This window comes from Bufo gargarizans, chromosome 9 (genome assembly GCF_014858855.1).
Source record: "Bufo gargarizans isolate SCDJY-AF-19 chromosome 9, ASM1485885v1, whole genome shotgun sequence".
NCBI lineage: Eukaryota > Metazoa > Chordata > Amphibia > Anura > Bufonidae > Bufo > Bufo gargarizans.
Window position 1 is genome coordinate 189,852,111 of NC_058088.1, and position 20,958 is coordinate 189,873,068.

Here is a 20,958-nt window from a genome sequence, read left to right on the forward strand (position 1 = left end):
TTCCTTGCACCTGTTCCTCAGGTAGAGGTAGACTCCTCCCCTGGGAGGAGTCAAGTGGTGACAAAGCTGAAAGCTTGCTACAAAGTTACTAAGGAGAAGCCGTCAGATGTTCTGCTCCGGAGGAGACGCCCCCCATAACAGAAGCTGTCAGACATTCTGCTCCGGAGGAGACGCCCCCTATAACAGAACCCGTCAGATGTTCTGCTCCGGAGGAGACGCCCCCATAACTGAAGCCGTCAGTTGTTCTGCTCCGGAGGAGACCCCCCCCATAAGAGAAGCCGTCAGATGTTCTGCTCTGCAGGAGACGCCCCCCATAACAGAAGCCGTCAGACGTTCTGCTCCGGAGGAGACGCCCCCCATAACAGAAGCCGTCAGATGTTCTGCTCCGAAGGAGACGCCCCCCATAACAGAAGCCGTCAGACGTTCTGCTCCGGAGGAGACGCCCCCATAACAGAAGCCGTCAGACGTTCTGCTCCGGAGGAGACGCCCCCCCATAACTGAAGCCGTCAGATGTTCTGCTCTAGAGGAGATGCCCCCCATAACAGAAGCCGTCAGATGTTCTGCTCTGGAGGAGACACCCCCCATAACAGAAGTAGTCAGTTGTTCTGCTCTGGAGGAGATGCCCCCCATAACAGAAGCCGTCAGATGTTCTTCTCTGGAGGAGACGCCCCGCATAACAGAAGCCGTCAGATGTTCTGCTCCGGAGGAGACGCCCCCATAACTGAAGCCATCAGATGTTCTGCTCTGCAGGAGAAGCCCCCCATAACAAAAGTCGTCAGATGTTCTCCTCCGGAGGAGACGCCCCCCATAACAGAAGTCGTCAGATATTCTCCTCCGGAGGAGACGCCCCCATAACAGAAGCCGTCAGATGTTCTGCTCCAGAGGAGACGCCCCCCATAACAGAAACCGTCGGATGTTATGCTCCGGAGGAGACGCCCCCATAACAGAAGCAGTTAGTTGTTCTGCTCCGGAGGAGACACCCCCATAACAGAAGCCGTAACAGAAGCCGTCAGATGTTCTGCTCTGGAGGAGACGCCCCCCATAACAGAAGCCGTCAGTTGTTCTGCTCCAGAGGAGACACCCCCCATAACAGAAGTAGTCAGTTGTTCTGCTCCAGAGGAGACGCCCCCCATAACAGAAGTAGTCAGTTGTTCTGCTCTGGAGGAGATGCCCCCCATAACAGAAGTAGTCAGTTGTTCTGCTCTGGAGGAGATGCCCCCCATAACAGAAGTAGTCAGTTGTTCTGCTCCCCCCCCCCCCATAACAAAAGTCGTCAGATGTTCTCCTCCGGAGGAGACGCCCCCCATAACAGAAGCCGTCAGTTGTTCTGCTCCAGAGAAGACACCCCCCATAACAGAAGTAGTCAGTTGTTCTGCTCTGGAGGAGATGCCCCCCATAACGGAAGCCGTCAGATGTTCTGCTCTGCAGGAGACGCCCCCCATAACAGAAGCCGTCAGATGTTCTGCTCCAGGGGAGACACCCCCCCCCATAACAAAAGTCGTCAGATGTTCTCCTCCGGAGGAGACGCCCCCCATAACAGAAGTCGTCAGATATTCTCCTCCGGAGGAGACGCCCCCATAACAGAAGTAGTCAGTTGTTCTGCTCTGCAGGAGACACCCCCCATAACAAAAGTCGTCAGATGTTCTGCTCTGAAGGAGACGCCCCCCCATAACCGAAACCGTCAGATGTTCTGCTCCGGAGGAGACGCCCCCGATTGGATAATGTATGGTGACCAATGAGTGCAGACTTCTGAATGCACGCTATCTCTGCAAGATAAATGATGGGAATTGTAGTTCCACCACAGCTGGAGAGACTGGAGCTGCAGGACACAATGTTACCAGAGCAGATCTATTCAGTGACATGACGGATGTGTATATAAAGGACACGCCCGCTCAATCTGCGAAAATACAGCTAAAATTTCTGCGAAATGTGAATGGTCACAGATGACTACACTGGTCAGGGCCCAATGTCACCAGCTGATCCCGGCCCACCCTGACAGATCCTATTCACTTACATTGGGGTCCATCAGGTTAAGGTTTTCGGCCGAGTTCCAGTCTTATGCTATTATTGATAGATAGATATCTGGGTGACACTGGGTGCTGCGGCCATGCTCCTGGCCTGGCCATGTCCGGAGGTCAGGGCGCTGTACAGGACGTTGCCCCCAGACTAGGTTACCTATTTACCATCAGTCACCAGGGTTATTCACTACAGAAAATGTGCTGTTCAGGACTCTAGGAAAGCTGGGTGTGATTGCTTTCAGTGAATGGACACATTGTTCTATGAAGGTCTCTGGCATTTATGATTGTTTCCCGTAAGTCAGGGACAACGCGTTTTACCAGTTCTCCCAGTAAAATGATAAGGTTACCAGTATCTCCATTTCACAAGCATGGCTGGCAAGTTGGGGAGTGCTGGTGATGATGGGAGTTTCTCATGTTTCCGTCTCCACCAGTATGTACAGTAACTGGTGGTGTTGGGGGACGCCCTGTGATGTCATGGCCACCCAGCTTTCCCAGGCTCCTGCCTGCTACATACAGATACACGGCTCCTTTCCAACATTACAGCATCACTACTCAAATTTGACTTTCAGGTTTCAAGAGTCGATTGCTGACAACCTGGCGGTTGTGGACTGGCAATCATAGGTTGTCAGATTTAGCTTTCCTAGAGATGCGTCTGACTAGGAAACAGTTCAGTATCACTCTGTAGATAGTAGTAAAATCAACTTTGTATGGAAACCATCAGCAAGTAGGGTGATGTATGGAGTGCCAGCTCCCTCTCTGGTGCGTCTATGTATTACACCAAACCTTTCGCCAGCAACAGCCGCTGATCCCCTGGGGGGTACAGGAGCCGGACCCCTGGAGGTGGCTGTCTTTAACATCATGAGGCAGCCCACCCAATCCAACCCACCGCTTGGTCCCTAGTATCAAGCACTGATATATAATCATAGTAAGAATACAACATCTGTCAACATCTGCTTGCTGACGGTCTCCACTTACCAACTGGATTCAAAACTAACTCAATGTAGATTCAATGACACTAAATGGCCGCCTACTTTATATTCCAGAGACTGTGGTGTAGAAGTCGTGTAGTTTCCGTTCTCCTTCACCGGTAAGTCAGGTTGAACACGTTATACCAGTTACACAGACAGCGTCAGAGGCGACGACAACCAAACACAGAGGACCTGCTGATGACAGCGCCGAGACCAGTCATATGACCTTCTGTTATGAATTAACTATTTACCCTCCAACCCATCCCTGGCAGAGCGTGTTCACACTAAGCAATGTGACTAAAAACAGCACCACTCTTGTCGACAGGTTGTGTCTGGTACTGCAGCTTTAAAGGGCATCTGTCAGCAGTTTTGTCCCTATGACACTGTCAGACCTGTTACATGTGCACTTGGCAGCTGAAGGCGTCTGTGTTGGTTCCATGTTCATATGTGCCCGCATTGCTGAGATAGATCATGTTTTAATATATGCAAATGAGCCTGTAGGAGCAACGGGGGCGTTACCATTACACCCAGAGGCTCTGCTCTCTCTGCAGCTGCTGCACCCTCTGCACTTTGATTGACAGGACCAGGCAGGGGAAAGGCCATCACACCTGCTCCTGTCAATCAAAATGCAGAGGATGCGGCAGTTACAGAGAGAGCGGAGCCTCTAGGTGTAATGGTAACGCCCCCGTTGCTCCTAGAGGCTCATTTGCATATATTAAAACATAATTTTTCTCAGCAATGTGGGCACCTATAAACATGGGACCAACACAGATGCCTTCAGCTGCCAAGCGCACATGGTACCCGGGCAATGCGGGAATAGCGGGGGATAGCTGGACAACCCCTTTAAAATGAATAGGACTGAGCTGCAATACCGGTCAATGCCCAAGAGTGGCGCTCTTTATGGAAAAAAGGTTCTGTTTCTAGTCACGTATAACCCCTTTAATTGGGTTGTCTTAAAGGGGTCGTCCACATTGAACCTAATTTTATACAGTTCCTGGACATCGCTGTAACTAACATAAGAAAGGCGCTTGCTTGCTCCCCGCTGCTCTCTTCCGGCGCCGATGGTCCGGTCCAGCTCCTTCTGGTACCGGACATGTAAAATTCAAGACAGGGTTCAATCACTGGCCACGGTGATGTGTCCACAAGCGGCTGGGAACTACAAAAGTCCCACCTGGGTTGGGACAAACCCGAATTTGCCGGATTGTCTCAGAAAATTGGGGGCTGTTAGCAGCTGTGCATATACATGCATGCTTGGTTTAGCCGAGCATGCATGTGTTCTCAGCGGGGAGAGGGGAATAAGCATCTCTGGTGCTGCAAGGACAAAGGATCGGGCATGTTGAAATTTGTCTGGCCCTTCTTTCCCCTGATATCCGGGAAAGTCGGCACCGCATGGACCGTTCCCGCCGAAATTGGTGGTTACGATCGACTTTGCGCTGATGCATACTAGGCACCCTGGTGACATTTTCCCGTCAGTGGGATCCGTCAGCTCTGACATAGGGCCATGCTTAAAGACAGCAAGCTGGGAAAATATTGTTTCAGTCTGGGCCCCATAGGGGTGCCACCTGGCCGGTAATTTTGTGGCCCTGCTGGTGCCGGTCATTTTTTCTACCGGCAATTATAATTGTCGGTATTTTCCTACAAGGCCTGTTGCTAATGAGGCTTCCATTGTGGGGCGCTCATTAGTACAGGGGCATTACTATTACTGGGGGCACTAAAGGGGGCATTACTATTACTGGGGGGCACTAAAGAGGGCATTACTATTACTGGGGGGCACTAAAGAGGGCATTACTATTACTAGGAGGCACTAATGGGGGCATTACTATTACTAGGGGGGAATAAAGGGGGCATTACTATTACTAGGGGGCACTAATGGGGGAATTACTATTACTGGGGGGCACTAATGGGGTCATTACTATTACTGGGGGCACTAATGGGGGCATTACTATTACTGAGGGGCACTAAAGAGGGCATTACTATTACTAGGAGGCACTAATGGGGGCATTACTATTACTAGGGGGCACTAAAGGGGGCATTACTATTACTAGGGGGCATTTGTCACGGCGCGGTGTGGGTAGGAAACTCCACACCGAACACAAGAGGTAAGGGAAAAGGTACTAGGCCTATTAACTAGGGAAAGGGGAAAGGTCACCACCTAGAGAATCCCTAAACCGAGCCCTGACTACTATCAGTATGAACAGGAATGTTCATACGCAGGAACCTAGAGCCCTATCTGACCCTAAAGGGCCCTGGAAATAGTGTCAGGACAATAAGTCCTGTTTCTTCCCAGCTGAAGGAACAGGAGACTCCCTCAGGCCTAATACCAAGAGATAGGGGAATACTACAAACAAGAAATAAGGAAGAGACACTTAACTCCGAAGTACGCGGACGAGCAGGCACTCAGAGGAAAACCAACACCAGCACTTCCACAACCAGAAAGGAGCCATCAACCGCATAGCATGATGGGGGAGACCAGACTAAATGGAGGAGTGGGAATGACCACTAAGCTACACATGAGACCAGAGGTGCGGTCATATCCAGCAACTACACAGAAACAAGTGAAACCAAGGAGGCTGTCAGATCGCATCACGTGCAGCCAGTCTCTAAGATCTTCTGACCCCTGTCAGGGGAGAGACTGTGACAGCACTACTATTACTGGGGGGCACTAATGGGGGAATTACTGTTACTGGGAGCACTAATGGGGGAATTACTATTACTAGGGGGCACTAATGGGGGAATTACTATTACTGGAGGGCACTACTGGGAGCACTAATGGGGGAATTACTATTACTAGGGGGCACTAATGGGGGCATTACTATTACAGGGGGCGCTAATGGGGGCATTTCTATTACTGGGGGCACTAATGGGGGCATTACTGTTACTGGGGGGCACTAATGGGGGAAATATTACTAGGGGGCACTAATGGGGGAATTACTATTACTAGGGGGCACTAATGGGGTCATTACTATTACTGGGGGGTACTAATGGGGGAATTTCTATTACTAGGGGGCACTAATGGGGGAATTACTATTATTGGGGGCACTAATGGGGGAATTACTAGGGGGCACAAATGGGGGCGTTACCATTACAGGGGGGCACTAATGAAGGCATTACTGTTACTGGGGGCACTAATAGGGACATTATTAATTCTGTGGGGCAGCAATGGAGGCATTATCAATACTGGGGGGAACTAATGGGGGCATAGCAACCAATCAAATCGCAGCTCTCATTTGTCAGAGCCCCCTTCTAATAATGAAAGCCGAAATCCGATTGGTTGCACCAGTTTAGCAAGTCTTCCTCACTGACTGTAAGGATAGGAATTCTTCTTTAGCTCAGGGAATATGTCAGGTCAGGGGGGTAATAACTGCCCTCGGGCACCGCCGGGAACGGGTATGTTTTACCGGGACATTTACCGAACTGTAAGAGGCGGAACCAATGTGTCTGGCTCCACGGGGAGGGTTTTCCAGGTGACGCTCGGTCCCTGGTAACCGGCGGCGCCGCGTCTCTAAGGAGACAGGGAGACGGCGGTAGAAGGTGGTGGGAGGATGGAGAAGCCCCGGGGGCAACTAGAGGCGCCGAGCGAGGTAATGTACAATGTGTGTCCTTATATGCCGCAGTGTGTGTGAACACAGCCTGAGTCATCCCGTATCCATCTATTCTTTACCTAATATCCCTTTAAATATCCATTTACAGTTGTCCTGTTATTAAAGGGATATTCCAGTGCCAGGTGATAGATGATTATTTGATTCCCCCCCCCCCCCTTTGCAGGTGATCTAGTGTCATGCCACCCTGAGCCCTCCTCTCCCCGCAGCGGGCGACCCAGAGGGGTCACGTCAATCAGACTGACGCCGTTTATCCTAATGAGATTTACCGTCTCCCATAGCAACATAATGCCGGGTGAGAGACACCGCCGCGCCTCGTCTGTCTGTCCCTATCGTCTGCTTTAATTAGATCTGTTGTGTGCGATCACCGATTAATCCCCCGAAAACTAAGAGGGCGGATGGAAAATACCGCAAAGCATCCGTGTCTGGATAGTCTGTAATCTGCTGAGGCTGGAAGAAGATTGTAATGAGTCACTGATCCCCCGAAGACATCATAGACAATACCGCAATATGCTGCAGTATTTTCTCCAGCCAAAATTCTGGAAAACTTGCCGGATTTCCATTGAAATGTATTATGACAGATCCGGTATCCAGTGTTTCGGAAAAACTGATCCGGTTTCCCGATCTGCGCATACCCAGACCTTTAAAAATGTGAGAAAAGATAAATACTGGATCTGTTTCCGGATGACACCGGAGAGACGAATCCAGAAACAAATGATATCCGTTTGCATACGGATTTCCGGATCCGGCAGGCAGTTCCGACAACAGAACTGCCTGCCGGATTCTTCTTAGGCCTCTCGCCTTTTTTTTTTTCCGTTTACGGTCTGTTTTTTGCGCTCCGTATACGGAACCATTCATTTCAATGGATCCTCCAAAAAATCAGAAGGTACTCCGTATGCTTCCGTATTTCCGTTCAAATACAGAACATGTCCTAATATTGTCCGCATAACGGACAAGGATAGAACTGTTCTATCAGGGGCCAGCTGTTCCGTTCCGCAAAAAACAGAATGCACACAGTTGTCATCTGTATTTTTTGCGGATCTGTTTTTTGCGGACCGCAAAATACTGATAAAGCCATACGGTTGTATGCAAGAGGCCTTAAGTACCCTAAGCTGAGGGGTTCACATGGACCCCCCCAATATTGTGTTGCTCCCGTTGATGATGAGCAGATACCTGTCCGCTCCATATACAAGGCCCGCACGTTGGCGTCTCCGGATTATCGGACGTTCACCTCTCATGTTTCCTCCTGACAGGCCGCAGCTCAGGAATCCTGATGTCTTTGTCGCTTCGCCGGCTCCTGTCATCCGCCCCCAGTCAGGATAATGGGAAAATTCCAGAGTAAGGTCAAGCGGAACAGCTCCAAATACAGGTAAACGTACGACTGGATCAATGTTCAACCAGAGATGGTAAAAACAGACAAAACTGGGGGTCGTGGGCTGAAGTGCAGGAGGATCAGCATGTAATGTGTCAGAGAGAGGTGGTCCCTGTCACCCGCCATGCAGCGACGCTTCAGTAATGTCACATGGCATCGTGGTTCCAAATATCTAAGGGCGCAAATCTGCATCAGATACGGCAAATCAGATTGTATTTTTACCATGAAACCTGCTGCCGAAATCCAAGACCGACCCAGGCCTTGTAAAGGGGTATTCTGGTTGTTTCAAGTTATCCGCTATTCACATGATAGATGGTGGGGGTACTACTTCTGGGAACACCCCTCCCCCGATCACGAGAACAGGGCCCCTTACCCCCTGCAGCCCCCCTGAAATGAACAGAGCAGCCAGTCGCACATGGACACGGACTCTCCATTGAATTTCTATGGGAGCGCCAAGAGATAGCCGAGTACAGCGCTCCACTATGTCAGGAATTCCCATAGAACTGAATGGAGGGCTGCATGCACGTGTGATCAGCTACTCTGTTCTGTACAAGGCACCTGTTATCATGATCATTGGGGGTTCCCACAGAAGGACCCCCACTGATCTAATAGTTATAGGGGAACAACCGGAATACCCCTTTAAGTTACAATGGGGCTAATCTGTGTGTGACTACCCAAAGCGCTTTCAGCCTGGTAGAGCCAAGAATTGACACACTTTCTTTTTTGTGATACGGATTTTAAATCCACGCCGTATAAACTGCGGCACAGATTCCCCATAAAACCAGTGGCCGTCGTATGTTAAGCAGATTTTAATGGGGAAGCCATCACGAAGTCTTCGTAAAAATAAACCTCTCCACTTGCGCTGTATGTCAGTGCGGACCCCAAGCCGAGATCTTGGGGGTCGCGGTATGTAGCTCTGCCTCCCGCACACCACTCCATACCGGCTCCTCCATAGACTGCAGCATTGTGCATCATCAATGGCCTCGTGCCTTTACAGTATTATACATCGCACGCAGGGCCGACAGTCATGTGGAGGAGAGCGCGCCGGGGCAGGCCATCCAGCAGTACAGCCGGGCCCACAATGACGCCGTCACCGTCCATCGCTGCTCTGAAATCGGACCTCTGTGTGTCAGGCGGCAAAGACAAGGTAAGTCGCTGAGCACTGGATACCCGTCAGCTGCGCTCCGAGGCGCTCTGCCTTGTAATTAACACAGCAGGGCTCAGATTTCTGCCTGACTTTAAAGACCGGGCAGAGATTATGGAGACGCTGGGGGTCACTTACTAACAGTTTTATGCCTCTTTTTGGCTTAAAATGTTTGCACAACCTCCTTTTTGTGACTTTTTAAACGCCCGCGTGGCAACATTAACATAGTAGTGGCGGGGGCCAGGCTCCAGCCCTGATAAATGTACCAGTTTTACATCAGAAAAAAACAACGTAAAAAGTTGCTGAAAAAAACCTTCCGATTTTCCGGCAGGCGCAAGGACTACCAAAGATGCGCCTGATTTATGACAAAGCGCACGCCCCATCAGAAATTAGGAGCATCTTCCCGCAGCAATGTCAGGGTGAAAGAAACAAAAAAGACCTCCAAACAATGTGTGTCGCACTACGCCTGCACACAGGACAACATGGTGGCGAAAAAGGCAAGCACATGGGGACTCATTTACTAAAGTGTTTGCGCCAGTTTTTTTTTTTGTAAAAAAAATACTGTTTTAGACAGTCTTATTTTTTTTAGTCGCATTTACGACTGAAATTACGCCTGTTTTGGAGGCTTTTGCGTCTCATTTGTTTATTTGGATTTTTTTTAAGACAAAGTCAGAAGTTTTCAAACTTTTTTGCAACTTTTTTCCGATTTATTTACGTAGGTGCGCCTGAATTTGTTGCAAAGACAGTCTAATTTCTACTTCACCCCAGGACTGGTGTATTTCTTCGTCTGTTTTCAGTGGTGAATAGTGTTGAGCGAACTTGTTTTTTTAAGTTCGGCATCTAAAGCTCGGGTTATCGAAGAATCCCGTAATGGATTCTAAATTCCGTTATGGTCCGTGGTAGCGGACTCCATAATGGGATTCTTCAATAACCCGAACCCGAACTTCGCTCAACACTAGTGGTGAAGACTTTCCTGGAGACGTGTGACTTTTCTCTGCACAGATGCAACTTTTTTAATGAGCAAACTAAGGCTAGTTTCACCCTAGCGGCAGGGGAGTCCGGCAGGCTGTTCTAGCGGGTGAACAGCCTGTCGGATCTCACGGCGAGGGGCAGCCGGACTAAAAGTACTGCATGTCGTAGTTTTAGTCTGGCTGCCTCTGGGCGTGCGCTGCCGTGCTGCCGCCGGAACTCCGCCCCCATTATAGTCATTGGGGAAGGAGTGGCAGTTCGGGGGCACTAGTGAACTAGCGGCAGGACGGATCCGACAGGCTGTTCGCCTGCCGGACTTCCCTGCCGCTATTGTGAAAGTACCCTAATTAGACCAGTCTAAGTGAATATGAACCTGTCATACTGAAAAGCAACCACCAGAGGTCAGACTAATAAATAACTGCTGTGCGAGTTTTAATAAATATTCAGCAAAAGAAAGACAGAAGAATGAAATGCGTCTAAATTTTACGCCCCAAAAACAGGCGAGCTCGATAAATGTGTCCCATGCACTCCCTCCGATGTGCCTAGTATTGTCATAAATTAGGCTAGTCCTGCGGCAGCGCAAGGGGAAACTAAGACCAGCGTGAAAACGCTGTTCTTTGTAAATGACCCCCAATATGGTCGTACTTATGTATGTGTGGAATATAGGTGGTCTAAGCGTAATATGTTTGGTTCTTTTTATACATTGTGGAGAACTGTAATAAGATGCCTTTGCTTCAGCCACAGGGCCCATGAGTCTTTAGCTACTCCCTGGTATAGTATGAATTTGTTTAAGAGGCCTCATGCACACGACCGTATGTATTTTGTGGTCGCAAAATACAGTTTCTGTCCGTCTGCATCCCACACCCCATTGTGAAAATGCCTATTCTTGTCCGCAAACCAGACAAGATTAGGACATGTTCCATCTTTTATGCAGGACGGGGTACGCAGATGCGCACATAGAAATGAACAGGGCCACGTCCTTTCCGCAAAAAATGAAAATACGGTCATGTGAATGAGTTTACATTTGTGTAAGTCTGAATCCTCTGATGCTGATCTGAACCCAGCCTATCAGATGGGGTGGACAGGCCATAGACTCTACAGGAAGATTTCCCATTGGGCTGATGCTCAGGGGGCTACCTGAGCCCTTCTCTCTGCCACTGGCCGGGTACCTAATGATGTGACGCTCTCTGTGGGAGCATCAGGTACTTGCATACCTGGCAGGTGGTCGCAGGTGCCCTCCTGAATTTAAAGGGAACCTGTCACCAGTTTTATGGTGTCCTAACTAAGGGCAACATAAATAAGTGACTGATTCTCTTAGCAAAATGCTGGGTCACTTTCTTTAATTGACCCAGTCAATCTGCCAACATCTTGTATTGAAAAGCTCCAGCTGATAATGATGAGTCCTGAATATTCATGAGCTCCTGACTCTCCCCGCCCACCTGCTGCTGAATGACAGTTATTTTCCATATGAATCAGCAGCAGGTGGGCAGGGGAGTGGCTATAGCTCTGAATTAAAAAAACGCTGGACTCACTGACATCACGCTGGACTCAAATCAGCTCATTAGCATGTGGCATCTTTGTGTGTATATTATGAGGTAACCATCTGTCACACCAGTAAGTGAATACATCCCATCTGTCACACCAGTGAGTGAATACATCCCATCTGTCACACCAGTGAGTGAATACATCTAAGGTACTTTTTAGTAGTTAATGATTGTATATAATTAGTTAGATTATAATCACATGACAGGTTCCCTTTAATTGTATCGCAGTCATCAGGACGGCATTACAGTTGAATGTGGCAGCAGGGCACGGGAGCCCACGGCACTCTGTCCCGCCATTCACCCTCGTAGGCCGCTGTATGAGGCAATGTACGAATGGCACCATGATGTAGACTTCTCGGGTCACAGGCTAGAAGAGGACAGCAGCAGACGGGGACAGCCAGCACGCTGAAGGTAGGGCGGGCTTGGGCTGTGGCCCGCATTTCGCCTTCTAGGTCAGGGGGGAGGACAGGATGTGGCGGCTGGTGCTGGCCACCACAGAAAGGCAGCGTTTGGGGCAGCATTTTATGCTGCACTGTGGTATTTGGTAATCCTGAGGCAGGGGGGTCATTTACAAAGACTGTCTCTTTATGCTGCTCTTTGTTTTCACCCTGCGTTGCCGGAGGATTCGCCTGATTTAGGGCTCATGCACACGAACGTATTTTATTTCCGTGTCTGTTCCGTTTTTTTTTTTTGCTTATGTGGAACCATTCATTTCAATGGTCTGCAAAAAACGTAAGTTTCTCCGTGTGCATTCTGTTTATGTATTTCCGTTCCGCCCAAAAAAAATAGAACATTATTATTGTCTGCATTACAGACAAGGATAGAACTGTTCTATTAGGGGCCAGCTGTTCCTTTCCGCAAAATACGGAATGCACACGGACGTCATCCGTATTTTTGCCGCATCCTTTTTTTGCAAAACACATACGGTCGTGTGCATGAGGCCTTAAGAAGAGGCTCGGGTCTCATAATTAGGTGCACTTCTGGCAGTGAAAACGACTCCAGCCCTGATTGGTGAACTTTTCACTCTTTCTTAACGCCGGTTTCAAGACATAAAAGATGGTAAATTTATCGGGCCGAAGCTCCGGCCCCTGCTACTCGACGGCGCAAAATCAAGTTAAAAAAAAAGTCGCAAATCAAGTTCCAGACTTTTTATTTCTTTGCCAAAATTGTTGCAATCTGTAAATAGCCCCCAGTATTTTGTGCTGTACTATGGTACTGCTGACCCTGCCTACGTGTGTTGCCCCCCCTGCTGTCAATGTGGGGACACTTTTAGTTCCCAGTCCGCCCCTGCCTTGTAGGCTGTAATACATTGATGTACAGTGTATACCAGTGTATTATAAAAGCCAGGCCCCCTAGTGGGACTAAAAAATAATAATTATAGGTTAATAAAGTTTATTAAAAAAGTGGTTTTATCTTGTAACAAACAATGATGAATGTCAGTAATGGGAAATGGAACAGAATGGGGTCCAAAATTTGGGGCGGGGGCACAAATCTAGGAACTGGTCTGTGGTGCATAGAAGGGGTTAGTCACTTATGGAGGTCTTCAGATCTGGCATTTATCAGGGTCTGGACGCTTCTCAGCAGGCCCTTTACCTGGCGAACAGGATCCATCCGACCTCATGCTGCTAAACTTGGTGCTTGCAAACCGTAACGGTGCCACTTTTCCATCTCACAGGCTGTGATCGTGTCTAACTGGAGGGCGGGCACCGCCCTGAAGAGGTTTGTAGGGCACGAGCGAGAGGTGTCGAAGGTAATCTTGTGGCAAGGGTGGAGATGGCGTTTATAGATGGGGTCGTGACGCGCGTACTCCAGACCGTGTTGTGTCTCCACCCTACAGGTCAGCTGCGTGTTCGGATCCAACCGTTTATTCAGTGCCTCTCGGGATAAGACGGTTCTCATGTGGGACCTGCACTGTAAAGCCAGCAGCGCTCAGAAGTTCATGGGACATCATTTAATTGTCACTGGATTGGCAGTAAGCCCCGGTCAGTACTCGCTCCTCCGTGTGGTTATTATCGGGGATATGTGGGGGACATCTGCTAGCCGCTGCGTCCTCCCTCCTGCCGACACTTGTGGCCGGGATGCTTCAGCCTGAAATTGGGAGAACTGATTTCTTTCTGTTGTTTGCAGATTGTGCCAAACTGGTGACGGGGTCTCGAGACAACACCCTGTGTAAATGGGACGTGGAGTCCGGGCAATGTCTGCTGAAAGCCGCTGTGTCCAGAAATCTGGTAGGTTTAGGCTGTGCATTCTAGACAGGGCTGCTGTGTCCATTCACACGGCACGAGGAGGGGATTTTACTGCAGTTGTCCAGCAGGGGGCAGCAGCATCCAGCATTCTGTAGAGACCTGCCAGGACAGGTCATCCGTGTGTGATTGGTGGGGGCCTCATTAGCAGAGCAAAGGGGGCTGCAGCGCTTCACCGCCGTCCACTCAAATGATGCCATTTGTGTTCCTGATTTTGGAAATCCCGAGGACCCTCCACCGATCACACACACCCTTTAACTTCTTTTCACAAATGATGCACCGTTACGTAATGGTACATTCAGTGACTGGCATGGGCACAGGAGCTGTATCCGTGCCAACGGCAACGTGTGCTGACTGTAATATACAGCCTACGTTATTGGAGGTACCTCAAATCCCAGTCATTTAACCCCTTAGATGCAGTGGTCAGTAGCCACTGTGGCATGTAATGAGGGGGCTTCCTCTGTCAGCCCATTGGTGCACTGGAGTGTCATTGTAGGGTGCCCATGAGTTTCCATGGCAAATGTCGCCAGATCTGCCAGTGGCAGCCGCTCGTCGGGTATTCCAGAACATTGCAGAAGTGATTAGTTTGCTTCCTAGGTATTCTGGTTATGTTAAATTATCCCCTATCCACAAGATGGATGGATGCTTGGACCCCCAACGATCACAAGAGCGGGACGCCCGTACCCGGTGCACGCAGCCACTCCATTCATTTCTATGGGAATTCCAGAGATAGTCAAAATACCCCTTTAAAGGGGTTATCCAAGACTAAAGAATGCCCCCCATATATTCGGGCCCCTCACACTGAAAATACTTACCTGGCTCCCCGCGCCGCTCCTGGTCCCCGCACCGCCGCTGCTGCTTCTCCCTGTGCGCGGATGAAAATATCCGGCATCGGGGGGTAGCAGCCAATGGTAGGCAGTGACAGGACGAGCCTTCCTAGCGTCACCCGAAACACTGAGGGTTTCGGCCTTGCTCCTGGGAGCACCACTTCACCTCAGCCTCCCCCCATTGCGACTCCCCCTCCCAGTGTGATTGACAAAGCCAGTCATCCTCACTGCTCCGATGCCTGGCCCTGAAATATGGCGCATGCGTCGGCGCAGTGAAGATCTCATGCGGGGGTTCCTCTCTGGGATCTCCGCTGCACACGTGTCAATAGTGCTGCCGCGGGCATATACGGGAGGATTCGGAAGCGGTGAGGATGCCTGGCCCTGTCAATCTCACTGGGCGCAGGAGCGGCGGAAGTGAAGCGGTGCTCCGAGGGGCTAAGGCAGCCATGATGTGTACATAGTCAGTTCTGGATGCACAGTTTGCTGCATGATTGGAGTATTCAGTGCAGATACCTTCACTGTAAAGTATCGCAGAGTAGCAGGGCAGTTCAGTCGCTGAAACCCCATTCACTTCTATGGCTGCCCTGCTACACCGTGATACTTGGGTGGGACAGCTGTTGCATGACCAAGATCTCTGTAGCTCTACCCTAAATCTCCAGTCACGGGTCGGTCAGCGGGGGGTCCACATGGTGGGTTCTGGTAGAGGATCCTGATGTCTGCTTTCTCTCCTGCAGGTAACTCACCTGTGCTGGGTTCCCGGAGAGTCCTACGTCGTCCAGACCTCTGAGGATAAAAGCACCCGGTAATTATACAGTTAATTTATAGGGTGGCTCTAATGCTACAGATCTACTCTTATAGGAAAAGTGATTTCATCCATTACGATATTTACCTGGCCTAAAGTTCCTTATGGTGGTTACAGCTGTGGTTTTCCTCCTCACTCCCCCTTCCTCTCTAGTAGTAAAAAATAAAATGCTCAGCCTGTGCTACACTTGCTCTGTACACAGCAGGACACCTCCACCTCCCTATTAGTCGCAGGACAGAACACCTCCTCTACTTCCCTGGTAGTGGCAGCAGGGCACCTCTACTTCCCTGGTAGTGGCAGCAGGGCACCTCCACCTCCCTATTAGTCGCAGGACAGAACACCTCCTCTACTTCCCTGGTAGTCACAGCAGGGCACCTCTACTTCCCTGGTAGTGGCAGCAGGGCACCTCTACTTCCCTGGTAGTGGCAGCAGGGCACCTCTACTTCCCTGGTAGTGGCAGCAGGGCACCTCTACTTCCCTGGTAGTGGCAGCAGGGCACCTCTACTTCCCTGGTAGTGGCAGCAGGGCACCTCTACTTCCCTGGTAGTGGCAGCAGGGCACCTCTACTTCCCTGGTAGTGGCAGCAGGGCACCTCTACTTCCCTGGTAGTGGCAGCAGGGCACCTCCATCTCCCTGGTAGTGGCAGCAGGGCACCTCTACTTCCCTGGTAGTGGCAGCAGGGCACTTCTACTTCTCTGGTAGTGGCAGCAGGGCACCTCTACTTCCCTGGTAGTGGCAGCAGGGCACTTCTACTTCTCTGGTAGTGGCAGCAGGGCACCTCTACGTCCCTGGTAGAGGCAGCAGAGCACCTCTACTTCCCTGGTAGTGGCAGCAGGGCACCTCTACGTCCCTGGTAGTGGCAGCAGGGCACCTCTACTTCCCTGGTAGAGGCAGCAGAGCACTTCTACGTCCCTGGTAGTGGCAGCAGGGCACCTCTATGTCCCTGGTAGAGGCAGCAGAGCACCTCTACGTCCCTGGTAGTGGCAGCAGGGCACCTCTACGTCCCTGGTAGTGGCACAGGGCACCTCTACTTCCCTGGTAGTGGCAGCAGGGCACTTCTACTTCCCTGGTAGTGGCAGCAGGGCACCTCTACGTCCCTGGTAGAGGCAGCAGAGCACCTCTACTTCCCTGCTAGTGGCAGCAGGGCACCTCTACTTCCCTGGTAGTGGCAGCAGGGCACCTCTACGTCCCTGGTAGTGGCAGCAGGGCACCTCCTCTACTTTCCCAGTAATCGAGCCAGGATTCCCACCCATACCCCTACTTCCCACTCTCCGTGGTCACAGTTAGACCTCCTGCCTGTGCTCCAGCATTCAGAAAAGACATCCCTTAGATTTACCCAAGATGTAAATGTCACATGAGAGGAAGGCCGGCTCTCCTGCACATGTAATCCATATGAGCATTAATCTCTCTGCATTATCCAGTGTCTGGGACACCCGTGACCTGCAGGTGGCGCACACGTTCCCTGTGAAGCAGTACATTCAGATGCACTGCGATGTCAGTGAAGATGGCCATTACTGTGTGACCAGCAGCAATGGATTCGGTGGACAGGGCTGTGAAGCCACGGTGAGACATTTATTCCAGGGGCTGTGGAGCTTTATACTGTGGATGGCTTTTTTTAGGTGGGTGATTGTTTTACAGATTTACTTATCCCGTTCATCTTCTGGGAAGACCACAAGTAAAATCTCTATGAACTCCCCCAACTATATAGCGGACCAGCAGGCTAGTGTGTGCGTGTGGCTGGAGATATGTGGCATCCTGTCATTCACATACATTACAGTGAGCCACGGCTGCTAACCGAGAGCAACCGATTATATTCAACTGCATCTCCCGTGGATGGAACTTAAATTAAGCTTTAATGAACTAAGGTTGTCGCGATTCCAAACTTTTGATTCGATTTCGATAGCATAAAAAAGTATTGTGATACTCGATACCATTTGATACCATGCGGAAAAAAAAACACCAAAAAAGCTGCGTGGATTCCGCATTTTATGGAATGTCCGACCCATAATCGAACAGTCCTATCCTATTTTTTGGGGGGACAAGGTGACTAAAATATGTCGAATCGCGCCGTTTTTTTTTATTTTTTTTTTTTTTTTCTGTTACGGCGTTCACCGCATAGGAGATATTTTTTTTTAATAGTTTGGACGTGGCAATATGTAATATGTTTATTTATTTACTGTTTATATATTTTATATGTAAAATTGGGAAAGAGGGTGATTTATACTTAATATTTTGGTGTATTTTTTGAAAACTTTTTTTTTTTTTTTTACTTTTTATTTAATAACTATTTCCCCCTTAGGGGCCAGAACCTGTGATCTTTTAATCCCTTGTCCTATTCCCCCTGATAGATCTCTATTAGGGTGAATCGGACCTCACACTCTCCCTGCTGTCTGGGGCTTTGTGCACACAGCAGCGTCCTGGCTGCCATGGTAACTGATCGGAGCCCCAGGATAATGGTCCATTCACACGTCCGCAAGTGTTTTAGGGTCCGCAAATTGCGGATCCGCAAAACACGGACACCGGCCATGTGCGTTCCGCATTTTGCAGACCGCACATGGCCGGCACTTTGAATAGAAATGCCTTTTCTCGTCCGTGTCTGCAGACAAGTATAGGACATGTTCTATTTTTTTTGCGGAACGGAAGTGCAGATGCAGACAGCACACTGTGTGCTGTCCGCATCTTTTGCGGCCCCATTGAAAATAAATGGATCCGGAATTGTTCCGCAATTTGCGGACGTGTGAATGGACCCTTATACTGCTGGGGCTTCGATCACAACTGCCACGGCACCACCAATGAGGAGGAGACCCTGTGGCCACTGCCACCAATGATTTATTCCCGGGGAAATTGGGGACGCAGTGCGCCACCAATTATTTAATGTTGGGGGGGCGCACTGCACTACCAATGATTTAATACTGGGGGGTTGTGGAGGCGCACTGCGCTACCAATGATTTAATACTGGGGGGTTTGGGGGCGCCACCAATGTTTTTAATCCATTAATACAGATACAGGAGGCGGGTGCCGGCGGCAGAATCACATAGCCGGCACCCGACCTCTATGACAGGGAGCTGCGATCAGTGGCAGTTAACCCCTCAGGTGCGGCGTTAACTGCCGCTGATCGCAGCTCCCTGTCAGAGGTTGGGTGCCGGCTATGTGATTCTGCCGCCGGCACCCGCCTCCTGTATCTGTATTAAACGTTTATTATCTTCATTGGTGGCGCAGCGGCCACAGCCCCTCCCCTCCTCCGCCCCTCTCTCATTGGTGGCAGCGGCATAGTGGGGAGGGAGCGAGAGAGTCTCTCCTTCTTCCCTGTGCTGCAGAGGGAACATGGCGCGCGCTGCTCTCAGCGCGCGCCATGTTCTCTGATACTAGGCTGTGCAGTAGCGCAGCCTAGTATCGGTAAATGGCAAATCCTGATACCCGTATAAAAGTTTCGATTGGGTATCGATAATTCGATACCCGGTTCAACCCTATAATGAAGCCATATGTCTCCTTCACAGCTGTGGGACCTCCGCCAGACGAAAGACATAGTGTGTGAATATAAGGGGCACCTACAAAGCACCACGTCCTGCATTTTCCTTCCGAAGGGAATGTCGGACACCCCGCTAGTGGCCACCACATCCCATGACTGCACTGTGAAGGTTTGGGAGCGGGATACTGCTGGTATGTGATTGGCCTCCTATATCTCAACTTACAGGGGCACTCGCTTCCGATAAAATGATATAACATCCCAGTGATATGCTATCACTTTCTGATCGGTGGTCAACCCTCACCAGTCCTGAGAATGAGAGGGACCTCGGCATTGATTTAGCGTTGCTGTCCTTGCACTTCAGCGCCATAGTAAAGCTGCTGGTCCTATTCCCTTGAATGGGATTGTGCTGCAGTCCCCCTGGGGCCCCGTCGTGCAGGGCAGTAAACATCGCTGAGGCCCCTTCCTTCTCAGGATGAGTCGGGAGCCCAGAGGACGGACCCCTACCCTCTATAAAGTGGTGGCATATTCTAGCAATATATCATAATTTCTAAAGTTAGAATACCCCTTTAACATCAAGCGTTTGTAGACCTTTTAGTATTTTGTCCTATTTGCTCTGCTGAGCTGCATCGTGGGAAATGTAGTTCAGTCATGCGGAAAGACTACATTCCCACAATGCTAGCTGCGGAATTTTGTACGCTGCTTCGGCTGTGACTGGAGTGTGGGGACGTGAATGCGATGTTGAGTGTTTATTTTGTAGATATTAGCTGAAGCTGAGCTGCTCTTTATAACTTTGTGGTTTGAAAGTTTCCTACTTTGCTTCTCTCTTCCTCTCTCCAAAAGCGTGTCTGAGCAGCCTGTTCCTGGACGGCTCGGGGCCCCTTTCGTCTTTGGCAGTTTGCGATAACACATCCATCCTGTGTGCCAGCTTCAACTCAGGAATTCAATCTCTGCGCATAGACTGCAGCAGGGGCGCCTCGCTGCGACAGGTGGCAAAGTTCTAACTGTGGTGCTACCCCCCCCCCCCTCTCCGCCCCCAAGCACTTCTGCAGACTGACGGGGAACACACAAGACTATGGCACTCCTGTGCGGCCCTGCTCAGTGGGGCCCTGGGTTCAAACCTGGCATTGGGCAGCGTCTGCATGGAGCTTGTCCTCTATGAGCCACCGTACTTACCCTTATAGAGATGTAGCACTGCCTGTCCGTGACCCGTCCGCACACTTGAAGCTCTTTCCATTAGTAACCGCGCACTTGATCGATTTGTACAGTCGCTTGTCCAAAAAGCTTGTGAAATATTTTTTGTAGAATTTTCTTTTTATATGTTTGTGTATGTGGATTACTACTGTGTATTTTCTAGAAATGATCAATTGTTCTATCAGACGGGACACAACGCCTAGACGCCGAGGCGGCCATCGAAGCACTGGAGCTGACTAGATCAGGGGCTGCCCGGCACCTCTGTGGCTGCTTATATTCTGGGTAAAATAGGACAAAAAGAATCCGCCCCCCGTCTCGGCGCGCGCCAGCGTGCTGTCTATGCGCCAAAATAGTTTCCGAAGATGGATTGTTCGTCTCCTGTTTTATTGTACTCCCAAGATCATCAGCGGCTCCAGGGTTCACAGGCAGCCACTGATCTCTATGGGGCAGCGTTATCAATGTAGAATACATTTTTAGACCCTGTAAAGGTGAAATGTCTGAATCCATGAAGGTGTCTGGTAAGTTTTAGTATCCTTAGGGTATGTGCACAATCGCGCATATTCCATTCGGGATAAACGGCATCTGTCAGCAGTTTTGTCCCTATGACACTGGCTGACCTGTTACATGTGCGCTTGGCAGCTGAAGGCATCTGTGTTGGTCCCATGTTCATATGTGAGCAGTGAAAATGTCATAAAGCCTGGTCCTGTCAATCAAAATGGAGAGAACGCTGCAGTTGCAGTGAGAGCTGAGCCTCTAGGTGTAATGGTAACGCCCCCGTTGCTCCTAGAGACTCATTTGTATATATTAAAACA

General features: G+C 50.1%; 1 protein-coding gene across 1 annotated transcript; it reads left to right on the forward strand.

The window, feature by feature from the left end:
* Positions 1–6,429: 6,429 nt before the first annotated feature.
* WDR31 (WD repeat domain 31) lies at positions 6,430–20,752 on the forward strand. Its single transcript, XM_044268604.1, is given in 11 exon segments — positions 6,430–6,567; positions 7,839–7,954; positions 8,974–9,055; positions 9,057–9,104; positions 13,290–13,364; positions 13,452–13,596; positions 13,742–13,842; positions 15,419–15,486; positions 16,908–17,049; positions 18,984–19,146; positions 19,796–20,752. Coding segments are annotated over 10 exon segments (1,032 nt in total). The 5' UTR covers positions 6,430–6,567; positions 7,839–7,907; the 3' UTR covers positions 19,957–20,752.
* Positions 20,753–20,958: the final 206 nt, after the last annotated feature.